This window comes from Quercus robur, chromosome 3 (assembly GCF_932294415.1).
Source record: "Quercus robur chromosome 3, dhQueRobu3.1, whole genome shotgun sequence".
Lineage (NCBI taxonomy): Eukaryota > Viridiplantae > Streptophyta > Magnoliopsida > Fagales > Fagaceae > Quercus > Quercus robur.
In genome coordinates, this window is record NC_065536.1 from 5,768 (window position 1) to 19,037 (window position 13,270).

General features: G+C 35.5%; 1 protein-coding gene across 2 annotated transcripts; it reads right to left on the reverse strand.

Annotated features, from left to right (window-relative positions):
• Positions 1 to 1,328: 1,328 nt before the first annotated feature.
• On the reverse strand, positions 1,329 to 3,919 carry LOC126716557 (uncharacterized). Of its 2 annotated transcripts, none has more exons than XM_050417367.1 (4): positions 3,553 to 3,919; positions 2,380 to 2,788; positions 1,814 to 2,262; positions 1,329 to 1,564 (listed from the first exon to the last, which is right to left on the reverse strand). In XM_050417367.1, the coding sequence occupies exons 2-3, from the start codon at positions 2,668 to 2,670 to the stop codon at positions 1,852 to 1,854; spliced, it is 702 nt and encodes a 233-aa protein (XP_050273324.1). In that variant the 5' UTR covers positions 2,671 to 2,788; positions 3,553 to 3,919; the 3' UTR covers positions 1,329 to 1,564; positions 1,814 to 1,851. The 2 variants fall into 2 exon arrangements, with proteins under 2 accessions (XP_050273324.1, XP_050273325.1); XM_050417368.1 differs by lacking the exon at positions 3,553 to 3,919 and adding an exon at positions 3,127 to 3,525.
• Between the last annotated feature and the right edge of the window lie 9,351 nt (positions 3,920 to 13,270).

Genomic DNA, 13,270 nt, shown 5'->3' on the forward strand with positions numbered 1-13,270 from the left:
TCCCTTTCCGATTAACCTACCTTCAAATCGCTGTCCATCACGCCGCTGCTGTCCTCCGATCTAAGGCTTTACACCGTCCAATCCGGCGCTGCAGCTTTTCCCACCCATCCCGCCATTGCCGTCCTTCATCTCCACTGGGAATCAAGCCGGTATAATCGGTCCTACCCTCGGCCGCCGACACCAACAACCTCCACCACAACCACCGCAGCCATCCCCGGTCTCTTCCCCTCCCTCAGCCGCCCAAAACGCTCCTGAAGGTATACGAATCCCTAAACTTTTTTGCATGTTTTGTGCATTTATTTGCTTCGATTTTATTTAAGTTTGTGATATACTGATATTATACCTGAGTTTGTTAGGTTTTCAGCACATATATGGTATGATTTTGGACTTAGGGATTTCGGTTTGGATTGTTAAATGCTTGAATTTTGATTTAATTATTTCAGTCCAAATACTGTTCATTCGCCCTTTATTTGTAACGTGGTATATATTGTTGAACTTGGATTTATATTGCAATAGGAATTTATAGTTTTGTGTATTGTGTGCTTGGTCCATTGGATGCCACTTAGGCCTCTTGACTACAAAGTGGTGGTGGTGCTCTCTTATCTCTTTAACCTCTGTCCTTGGTGAAGGAAGGCGTTGAGCTAGGTTCTTTGTGTGGCAGTAGTGCTAACAGAAATTTGACCATGGGCAATCTTGTTAAGGGGAGTATACCATTGATCACTTGGTGTTGTGTCATGTGTGTGTAAGGCAAGCACTGAATCAGTGGGTCATCTTTTGCATAATTTTTATTTTGTAGACTTTTTGTACTTGTTATTTGTCACCAAGTATCTGATGCAATGAATCAGTGGGTCATCTTTTGCATAATTTTTATTTTGTAGACTATTTGTACTTGTTATTTGTCACCAAGTATCTGATTTCATTAATAGGCTATGATACTTTACAAGCTAAGTACTTTCTTTGGCAATGAATGTTGTCTGAGTTGTGTTAAGGATGTTTATACTCTACATGCTGTATTTTTATTTTATTTTTTTAATTTTAGGTACTCTATATGTTAGTGTGACTATGGCTATGCTAGACATGACATGAAATTTTTTGTTTTTATGTAAAATTGAGTCAAATACACTAACACTAGGCAACTAATTTTGTTGATGAAGATCGTCTTTCATGTGTATCATGTATGGAACAAGACATAATTAATTTAAGATTGCATGATGAATGGCATAATTAACTAATCTTCTTTGTGTTACTACTTACACCCACAAAAGCTTACTCCAAATGCCACATATGCATGAATTATTAGCAGAACATCTGACAAGGCAAAAGAAATCTACAAAGTCGAAACAAAAAGACTGACTGACCTTAATAGTGTCATAGTGGTTCAGACAAGTGAAACATATATCCAAATAGCAAAATAGACAATTACACAAATGCCAGCACGAATACAGCAAGAAGAGATTCAAATATTGCTTAATATTTCTAGATAGAAGCACAACTAGGATTCCAGGCTTTAGTTATATCCTTGTTTAGTTATGTCCTAGCATAAGGTAGCTGCTTCAACAGATCCCTGCAATCATCAACAAAGCCGGATAGGTCCCCATTAGTGTTGCTATTACCAGACAAAAGGGTAATGGCTGCTGCTGCATCAAGTTCAATCTCAGATATATCTTATTACTTCCATAATATATGCCCAACTCTTAGCTAAGCAATAACGATGATATTAAAAGCATGGAATGCGATAAAGTTCACTCACCTCCCTCCTATTGGTTGATGTTTGATCATTGTGAAAATGCTACAAATTTATTTCAATAATTACCTTGGGAAGAAATTAGCAAAACAATACATCCAACTCCCCTATTGAGTACGATGCAGAAATTTGATATAGTCCCGTCGTTTGTCCTCCCTCAAGGCCATGAAAATTAGCCTCTTTGCGTCATCTTCTAGTCTGGTAAGGCTCATGAACAGGGTGTCATTATCAAAATGAAGACTCTCCAAAACATTCGTGGCCCTTGCCAATGAGTAGAGATCATCAGATTCTACAGTTTTTTGGGACACTGCCTTCCTCTTCGTCCCAGAGGAGGAGGGGTTAGTGTCGGAGCGGGCCGGTCGCTTCCCCTTGGGGTCGCTGCCTTGCTCGTCCTGATCCACATTAGCTGCATTCACCTGTCGGGCAGAGGGTGTTTGTGCAGCTGCTTGGAAGAGCTGCCCCAGCAACCTGTAGTGCTTCAGTCCCTTGCATTTGAAGTCAATGCACTTACTGTGTACCTAAAAACAGAAAAGATGTGATATACAAGAGATTAGAGACATTGTTATATGGAATTGTTTACAGGAAGAATTTAAAGAATGAGCTGCGTGAAAATTAAATAAATGTATAACACTCGCCCTCTTTGCTCTTGCCCACGCGTCCTTAGATCCTTTAAAGCTGTTGGTACGGGCATCATAACTGATATAATCACAACCAATTAGATAGGTAAACGCAACGTATCTCTTTCTAAGCCGAATATATTTTCCATTTATTTGGTTTTGGGTATAGCTTTTTTCGTATATCTCGTTAAACTTTGTTGTGACAGTATCCCATTGGAAAGAAGCGTTCCCATCAACTGCTTCCTTTAACATAAAATGAATGAAATCTTTCTCTGTTTCATCGGGCCATAACTTCTCATTGTCTGCCATCTATTTCACTGGTTTTTGAGAGCAGAGAGAAAAGAGACTGAAGGTACTCTATAACACTCGTCCTGATAAGTTCTTCTGCACTCATCAATTACCTTAAAAGCTGGCTGTCATATTAAGCCTGAGACAAGAGAAAGTCAGGAAGATCTTGAAGGCGCATAAAAATGAAACAAGGAATCAAACATAAAAAGCCCATTTGTGAGAGTTCTCTATTGCATGTATGATTACTCCTTAAAAATAACAACTGCAATTTATGGACAATATTTCAGATTAATCAGAATTTCAAGAGCTTGGTTTCAATAGCCCCAACTATCTTGACCCCTCTATGAAGCATTTCAACAAACACCTTTAGCAACAATAATAGAGGACTCAAAGGCCACAGCAACCGCAACAATAAAGAAGCAAGGCAATAACAAAGATCATAGCAAAGGAAGGAAAAAAAAAAAAGGTAGAACTTACCCTTTACATACCCAGATTTTAAGATCTGCACTCAACTGCTCCATGTGTTTACACTAATTTAAGCACTCTCAAGAACACAAATTTCACTCACTCAATAACCCACACACAAAATGACATGTATTTACACAATAAAACAGACTCATACCAAAACCCCCCATTTTTCAAACCCAAACAAAATCATACAGCTCTAGTCATCAAAATAATTAAAACTGGAACAAAAACAAAAATAAAAGAGAAAATAAATTTGAGAGGGAGAGAGGGAAACCCGGTAGCCACCAGTGGTGGTGACACCGGTAATAAGCACCGCCAACGGCAGTGGTGTGGGTGCAAAAATTGAAGGGATGGTGGAGGAATGAGCCACACCATCTCTTACTTCCATCATTTCCTCCTTCTCTTTCTATATTAGAGATTAGCAATTGCCCTAACCTGACTTCCATGCCCCCGTTTCCATATTGTAAAGAACCATTGTATTTGAGTGGGTGTAGCTGGAAGGTAATGGAGCAGACAATGAAAATGAAAATGAAAATGGGAGCAGCAACCACATCAACCTACTTTCCTCTCTCTCAATTACAGGAATTACGATTATATCAGATTAACGATTTCGAATCTCATCCAGAGGAGGGGCTGCGGAACCTCGTTTCTCTCCGGAAACTCTCTATACGATGGTGCGATGGACTGGTTTCTCTCCCTTGGATAGGCAGCCTCACATCACTACAAACCCTTAAAATTGTGGGATGTAAAAATCTGACGTCACTTCCTCAAGAGATTCGCAATCTCACCTCTTTAAAAGAGTTGATAATTTATAAATACAATTTTTTCTGAAACTCATATTTGGTAAAGCTGAATTGCTGAAGTGAAAAGAGAAAAAAAGAGAGGAGAAAAATTGAAGCACGCGGATTGCCAGCGTGGAGATATAACGTGTCAATTTTCTGAGCATTAGATTTAATCCATGGCTGATATTAAAGCTATTGCACCCCGTGCAATACTCTAGCTATTGCACTGGATGTGAATCCGAAGTCTTTCTAAATAAGATGAAGTCTTTCTGAATTAAATAGCAGATGAAGTACGATTCTCATAAATGAAGTCTTTCTTATTCAAATCTTACTTCAGAAGTTCAGATCTCTTAACAACTGCTTCCCAGCTTTCTCATAAATTTTCATAAATTATTTAGTGTGTGACCTAAGGACACACAATGGTAAACCAATTTTAAAAAAGTTTTATCAGAAATTGAAAAAGTTTTGACAACTTTTTCAGTTTCCAATAAAACTTATCCAAAAATAAATTTATTAGAGCATACATTAACCGGACCTTTGTCAAAATTTTGCACATGTTAGTAAAATCCATTTAATAAAGCAACCTCAAAAAAAAAAAAAAAACACCCAACGTCAGAGAAAATCACCTAAGAATCTTACTAGTACTCAAAGTAGAGTAATCTCTGATAACTAAATAGTAGAGTCATCAAAAGTAGAGTCATCAAAGTACAAAAGTAGAGTCATCAAAGTAGAGTCATCTGTGAGAACTAAATAGTAGAGTCATTAATAAGTAGCTGAGAACTAAATAGTGGAGTCATCAAAACGTAATAAGTAACTGAGAACTAAATAGTGGAGTCATCAATCAAGAAGTAAAGCACATCATAGAGTCTATGGACTCTAAGCTTAGAGTTTTTATTTCAAACGTCAGAGAAGAATACTCTTGAATTTGGGATATTTAGTTCTCAGTGAATATAATTAAAACATCACGCAAAAATTTTCAAAAATATAATTAACAAATAATGAAGTATATCATGTAGCAACATTCCAAGGGTTATATAACAAATAGAAGGGGAAAAAAGGGTTGTCCAAATTTTCAAGCTATGAGGTTAGATCTAATATAATATATATTAACTTCCCGTCTCTGTATTGTTCAATGAGTTTTATTTTGTGTAAATATATTTTATAAATTTAACAAAATATATCATATACATTTTCATGATATTATTTCATTTTTAGTAATCAAAGTACGTACATTAAATATAATAGAAAATCTAAATTGAGTTTGACAAATATATTTGCTAAGTGCTTTTCAAAGGAGCATGAAATGAAGAAAAATTTCCCCCAAATTACATGGTTTTCATTCATATAATTACACATAAATAAATAAAAGTAGTGAAAACTAGACGAATAAAAAAAAAATATATATATATATATATATATATGCGAGAAAATGAAAGCTTGTTGGTAATTGCAGTAGCTGACCTTGACATCCCGTGGGAAGATAAGGATTTTCTGGGTATCCTTTAAGGCAATAATAATATTTGGTCTTGGAAAGTGTAGGATACCCTTCTGAGTTCCGTCTTCTCAGCTCGTCTGGATCCACGGTAATAAAAAAAATTTGAATGATTTGACATCAAGATTATTTGATGGAATTTGCTGGGAAAGGCAAAAATAGTTGGACTTGTTACCAACTCTAGTCACAAATGAATTAAGACCTAGACGGTTAGACCCATGCAACAAATACCCCTTTCTAGAATTCTGTGGTGCTTGTGGTATTTTCTAGAATTCTGTGGATTGGGTTGCTTCTTGTGGTGGTTTTCTTCTGATACCCCTTTCATTTTGGGCCCTCTGGGCTTTTCTTTTTTTGTATTCTTTTTTTTTTTTTTTGAGATTTGTAAATAGTAAGGAAAAAAAATGTAATAAACTAACTTATAAGTGCATTTCACTTTAGTGTGCATTTGGCAACCAATTATAAGTTTTACTATTTATTTTTTAAATTATCAAGTGTTTGCGAGTCTCACATTACTTTTAACTTTTTGGTTTATATAATGCAAATAAACTATTGAAAATAAACAATTTTCAAATGAATATTAGTTTTTTTTTTTTTTTTTGGAGAGAGAGATAGAAAGAAAGAGTCTCAACTTATATGACTTTCTGTTGGTTTTTTTTTTTAATTGAAAACTGTTTAAAATTTATTTGTACTTTTAAAAAGAAGTAAGGTTTTAAAAAATTATATATTAGTAAAATAAGCTAAAAGTTAAATGTAAAAGCACATGTGGTGATGATGTTTGTCTACTCATTTAAAATGAAATATACAATTTTATGGAATTTGCATCTTGGAGGTAAAAGTGTGAGATACAATTCCAAATTAAACCATTAGCTCTAATTTGAGAATAATTTAGGATATCCACCCACCATATTTAGAGTCTAAAATATTTGTACACAACTATGTATTATAAACATTTTTTTAATACAGTTTAAAATGGATGGTTGCCCATCCCATGAGTTCAAGACTCGAACTCCCCCATAAAGTATCAATTTTGTACAAAAATGCTCTTGGGTCAGACTGGTCAAGAATTTTGACCTGAATCCAATATTGGCTTGTTTGCATGAAAACTTGTTGATAGCATATATAGAGGTCCAAGAAACAAATGGAATATTCTTTAGAAAAAATAGAAATTAAAAAAAAAAACTCGGGTAAATTTTGTATGAAAATTCCCCAAGGTCCCATTGGTCTATAATTTTGACCGAAATGCAATGTCGTCGTTTTTGCACGAAATTTTGTAGGTAGCATATATAGAGGTCCAAGAAACAAATGGAAAATTCTTTAAAAAAAAAAAATTGATCAATTTTCCACCTATTTCCTATTGACTTGATGAAGGCAGAAAGCTCCTGTCATGATGAATCCTGCAATGTATTGGTGATGTGTATATAACGCGGCTACTTTTATCCACAAAAGCTTAAAAAAAGCTGCCAGCTTTGGCTACATAATAACTAATAACAGCAATCAATCCAAATCCCTTAACACAAACAGAAAAAATTATGGTTTCAACAGATGCATGACAATATAGCAAAATAACAGTGAACTGAGTTGGTTACAATTGGGATTTAAGATAAGTATTTATTGACATGGTTACAGAGTGTGATAATTGATCAGTTTATTATTTACATTGGGTATCATGGGCATGATGTTAATAATTTTAACTAAAAGGATAAGACAAATGGCCCCTATGGCCTATGCCCCCTTACAATTCACCCAACTATCTAGTTTTTTTTAAAATGAAGAACTTTATTCTCTAATGAGTTGACATTATCTCAAAACAATTTAAGCATTCATAATATACTCTAATAATAATAATAATAATAATAATAATAATAATAAATAAATAAATAAATAACTGAGATGGATTAAATCATTCAATCCAATGGAAAATTGGTGATACTATAATTGGTTTATTAACTATAATTGCATTAAAGGAAATGTAATTTCCAAGATAGTTTGCTAAATAAATTGGTTTATTAACTAATATATATATTATATATAATAATTATTGAGAGCTATGCAATTTTAAGTAAAAAGATAAGTCAAATAACCACTATGGCCTCTGCCCCTAAAGTTTAACTCTTTTTGTGAAAACAAGAATTTCACTTGATTCTCTGATAAGTTGACACTATCTCACAGCAAATGAAGCATATAAAATATACCCTAAAATCTAATTTCTAATTAATATTTGCATGAGTTGCTAAGATTTAAAAAAGAGTAAATCATTCAAAGAAATGGGAAATTGGTGATCCAAATATATCTTTGCATTAAGGGACTTGTAAATTTAACTAAAAATAGTGGTGAGTAAGAGTAAAAGACCACTCTGCCTAGTTACTAGAAGTAGAATGATTTGTAACTACTGAGGTATTTGTTGTGCTCCGCAGAGGAGGCAATGCTAGTGACCCTGTTTCAATATAGATCAAAAATATAACTCAATTAGTCCATTGTTTTGCTTTCTAGGATAAAATTGATAAAGCAAAGAGAAAAGGAACAGATTGCAAGTTTGTAACTTTGTGCAGAAAATAGATATTGTGCCGAAAACAGAAATTGGGCAGAAATAGTACATTAAAAGATAAGTCACAGGTTTTTTTATATAATAATAAGTCAGCAACACAGACTGTTTGTAACAAGAGAAGGTAATAAACATGAGTCCAAATCTTCTGTCTCATTAATTATGCTCCACTTCATGCTCCACCAATAAAATTTGGACAGCTAGCCTCTCTCATTAAATGAAATAACTCTGACTTTATCTTACTTAGTCTCAAACTCAATTCCTAATTTCGGAATCACTTCTTCTTCTACATTGGCATGAATTTTATCGTTGCTATCTATTGATATTGGTTCTGGTTGTTCAACTATCACAAGTGGTGAATCCTCATCTTCAAAATTCAATTTTTGAACCGATTGGCTATCAGTCTTAGTATGATAATTGCTATCACTCATGACCTTAATACAAAACAAAAACAAAATAGTTATTTTTTTTAATAAACAACATATATATATATATATATACACACACACACGTTAGACACAAACTCACACAAGTATAAGAAAGTTGTTATAAATCCTAAAATAAATTAAAAAAAGAAATTTATTTACATTAAACCAAAAGAAGAGGACTTACTTTGGGACTGAACAATACGTACAAGCCTTGTAGGTTGCTTGTTGCAGTAGGAGCCTCTCAAAAGTTGAAAAAAATCTGCACTTATGGGAGAAAAGGACCTCTGTGTCATACAAAAACAAAAGCAAAAGCCTGACTTTGACTTTGGGAGAAAGGATTACAATGAGACAAAATAGGGGAAGAGTCCAAATAAATCCCAAAAGCTACGGCAAGAGACAAACCACATGGAGAAGAGAAAAAAAAGAAACCAAAAGCCGGAACAGAGAAGAAATAAAGCCGCTAGGGGTGTGCAGAAAACCCACCGACCCACCAAACCCGATCCAATCCAACCCGACCCATCGGGTTGGGTCGGTTTTTAAGGCTTGGTGGGTTGGGTTGGGTTACAAAAAAAAATTTTATGGCGGGTTGGGTTGGGTTTGGGTCATAAAATTACAAACCCGCCAAACCCAACCCGACCCACCCATATTTAATATATATTTAAAATATATTTTTATATTTAATAATTTTTTTTAAATCAATTATAGGACACTTATATATATATATATATATATATATTTAAATATATATTATATATTTAATAATTAAAAAAAAAACAGTTGTAGAGTAGCATTTCCTTAGTTTCTCCTACTAATACTAATTTAATATATATATATATATATATATAATATATTATATAATTAATAAATTTTTTTAATAGCCCGTTCTTCCTATCCTATATAAAAGCCAATTAGTTCACACAAATCCTAATAAATTACTATTGTTGTTTAGTCATTAATGTTGTTTGCCTTTAAGGAGTTACATTGATACTAATCTTTAGGTTTTTTTAATATTTTAATTTTTTTTTTACTCAATTTAATAATAATAATAAAAAAATTTCAAACCCATGGGTTCAGAGCAGCCCCGCCAAGAACAATGAGTCTAATTGTATGGAACTGTCGTGGGCTTGGGAACCTACGCACAGGGAAAGAGCTTGAAAGAATGGTTCGAGCAAAAGATCCCTCCGTCGTGTTCTTAGCCGAAACATGGGCGGATGAAGCAAGGCTAAAAGAAGTGCAACGTAATTTGAATTTTGATAATTTATTTTTTGTTGAACGAAATAATAGAGGTGGAGGATTAGCATTCTATTGGAATAACTCAATAAAATTAGATGTTGAATGTTTTTCAAAAAATCATATTGATACCATTATTAATAAAGGTGCAGGAGATGCTTGGAGATTCACAGGTTTTTATGGAGAGCCAGTGACGCATAAACGCCATGAATCTTGGGATATGCTACGTCAACTCAATAACAGACTCAGGTTACCATGGCTCTGTGCGGGAGACTTCAATGAGATAGTGAGGAATTCTGAAAAATTAGGGGGGAGTTGTAGGAGTCATGCCCAAATGCAGCTATTCCGTGACGTTATTGATGAATGTGGATTTATTGACCTTGGTTTCATTGGGTCACAATTCACTTGGCAAAAGCATTTTGTGGATGGGCACTCCATTTGGGAAAGATTGGATCGAGGATTTGCAAATAATGACTGGTTTATGCAGTTTGCTGGAACAAAAATTCACCACCTCTCATCCAACGCTTCAGACCATTGCCCATTATGGATTATCCCGGATGGTTTGGAAATCCCTAACATCACTAAACCATTCAGATTTGAAGAGATGTGGTTATCTGATAGAGGGTGCTCAAATGTTGTTGAGGCAGTGTGGACATCCCATGAGGAGGCCGAACCTAGCATCAAAGTGATCAAGAAAATAAAAAAATGTGGGAAAGAACTTCAAGAATGGAACCGTAAGCATTTTGGGAATGTGAGAAGGGAGCTTGAAAAAAAGAGGAAAATGTTGAGGGAGGTCGAGAAAGAAGCTATGAGAACAGGAGTGAATTTCCGAGTTAGAGAACTTAAAAAAGAAATTGATGAGCTAGTGGACAAAGAGTATAGGATGTGGTTCCAAAGGTCTAAGGCGTTGTGGGCAGCCAATGGAGACAAGAACTCAAAATTCTTCCACTGCCGTGCCACCCAAAGGAAGAGGAAGAACTCAATCCTAAAGATCCGTAAAGCTAATGGGGAGTGGAGTTCGGATATGGAACAAGTCACTGAGGCCTTAACCACCTATTTCAAGGAGCTATATACCTCGACAAACTTGACACCATGTGCAGCAGCCACAAACTCAATCAATCAAGTGATCACTGGAGAGATGAATGAACAACTCTCTCGGGAATTCCAGGCTTGGGAAGTACAACAAGCTATAAAGCAGATGGCCCCACTAAAAGCACCAGGTCCAGATGGTATGCCTCCTTTATTTTTTCAGCATTACTGGACTTTGATTGGTGATGATGTAATTGATTCTGTTCTTACTTTTCTTAATTCTACATCTCTACCTGAGCACCTAAACCACACTTTTATAACTCTCATCCCAAAGAAAAAAAATCCCGAGCATGCTTCTGATTTTAGGCCTATTAGCCTTTGTAATGTCTTGTACAAGATTTTTTCGAAAGTCTTAGCAAATAGGCTTAAAAGAATTCTACCAAAAATTATCACTGAACACCAAAGTGCCTTCACCAAAAGCCGTCTTATTTCTGATAATATCTTGGTAGCATTTGAATCCCTACATAGCATGCAAAAACACACAGGGAAAGATGGCTTCATGGCAATCAAACTTGACATGAGCAAGGCCTATGATAGGGTGGAATGGCCTTACCTTGAAGCAGTCATGAAAAAATTGGGATTTAATGATAAATGGATTAAACTTCTCATGTTATGTGTTACCACTGTATCCTACTCCATTCTGGTTAATGGGGAACCCAAAGGTTTAATCCATCCATCAAGAGGCATCAGACAAGGAGATCCCATCTCCCCATTCCTATTCCTATTATGCACGGACGGTTTTCATGGCCTAATCAGTCAAGCAGCTGCACATGGTGATATTAGAGGCTATTCTTTATCTAGAAATAGTCCTCGCCTAACCCACCTCTTTTTTGCAGATGATAGCCTCCTGTTTTGCAGGTCCACAATTCAAGAATGTCAAAAAATCCTTGAAATTCTTGATACTTATGGCAGGTGTTCGGGTCAACAAATTAATAGAAATAAGACTACTATATTCTTCAGCAAATCCACTGATGAGGACACAAGGAACCACATTAAGCTTGCATTGGGAGTGGAGGAAATAAGACAATATGAGAAGTACCTTGGTCTTCCATCTCTTGTTGGGAAAAATAAAAAGGCCAGCTTTAACTACATTAAAGAAAGAGTATGGAGGAAAATTCAAGGGTGGAAAGAGAAGCTCTTATCACAAGCAGGAAGGGAAATCCTAATTAAGGCCGTGGTTCAAGCAATTCCAAGCTACACCATGAACTGTTTTAAACTCCCTTTGGGTCTATGTGCAGAAATTGAAAGCCTAATAAGAAAGTTTTGGTGGGGTTAGAAAGGAGACAGGAGGAAGATTCATTGGGTCAAATGGGAAACTCTTTGCCTCCCAAAATCTGAAGGGGGTATGGGATTCAAAGACTTGGCCCTATTCAATGATGCACTACTTGCAAAACAAGCATGGAGGCTTTTGCACAATCAGAATTCCTTATTTTATAGGGTATTCAAATCCAAATTCTTTCCGGATTGCTCGATTTTGGAGGCCTCAAATTCTCATTCAGGATCTTATGCTTGGCAAAGTATCCTAAAAGGGCGGGATGTTTTGTTGAAAGGTGCTAGATGGAGAGTAGGAAGTGGGGAGTCCATTAGTGTATGGCTTGATGCATGGCTGCCATCATTGGAGCACCCACGGATACAATCACACATTGGGTCGGGTTGAGGGGAGTTTTTGACCCAACCCACCATGGTGGGTCAAAAAAAACCCAACCCAACCTAACCCATCACATAAGTCCAACCCAACCCAACCCAACCCACATGGGTCGGGTTAGGTCGGGTTGAACCCATGGGTTTGAAATTTTTTTATTATTATTATTAAATTGAGTAAAAAAAAAATTAAAATATTAAAAAAACCTAAAGATTAGTATCAATATATTTTAAATATATATTAAATATGGGTGGGTCGGGTTGGGTTTGGCGGGTTTGTAATTTTATGACCCAAACCCAACCCAACCCGCCATAAAATTTTTTTTTGTAACCCAACCCAACCCACCAAGCCTTAAAAACCGACCCAACCCGATGGGTCGGGTTGGATTGGATCGGGTTTGGTGGGTCGGTGGGTTTTCTGCACACCCCTAGCGGCTTTATTTCTTCTCTGTTCCGGCTTTTGGTTTCTTTTTTTTCTCTTCTCCATGTGGTTTGTCTCTTGCCGCAGCTTTTGGGATTGATTTGGACTCTTCCCCTATTTTGTCTCATTGTAATCCTTTCTCCCAAAGTCAAAGTCAGGCTTTTGCTTTTGTTTTTGTATGACACAGAGGTCCTTTTCTCCTATAAGTGCAGATTTTTTTCAAATTTTGAGAGGCTCCTACTGCAACAAGCAACCTACAAGGCTTGTACGTATTGTTCAGTCCCAAAGTAAGTCCTCTTCTTTTGGTTTAATGTAAATAAATTTCTTTTTTTAATTTATTTTAGGATTTATAACAACTTTCTTATACTTGTGTGAGTTTGTGTCTAACGTGTGTGTGTGTGTATATATATATATATATATATATATATGTTGTTTATTAAAAAAAATAACTATTTTGTTTTTGTTTTGTATTAAGGTCATGAGTGATAGCAATTATCATACTAAGACTGATAGTCAATCGGTTCAAAA

Excerpts from the sequence above, each read along its gene's own strand:
- LOC126716557 (XM_050417367.1), bottom strand. The coding sequence starts at position 2,670 with ATGGCAGACAATGAGAAGTTATGGCCCGATGAAACAGAGAAAGATTTC. Across the intron at positions 2,263-2,379 it reads CGTGGGCAAGAGCAAAGAGG|GTACACAGTAAGTGCATTGA; the intron begins GCGAGTGTTATA and ends TTCTGTTTTTAG.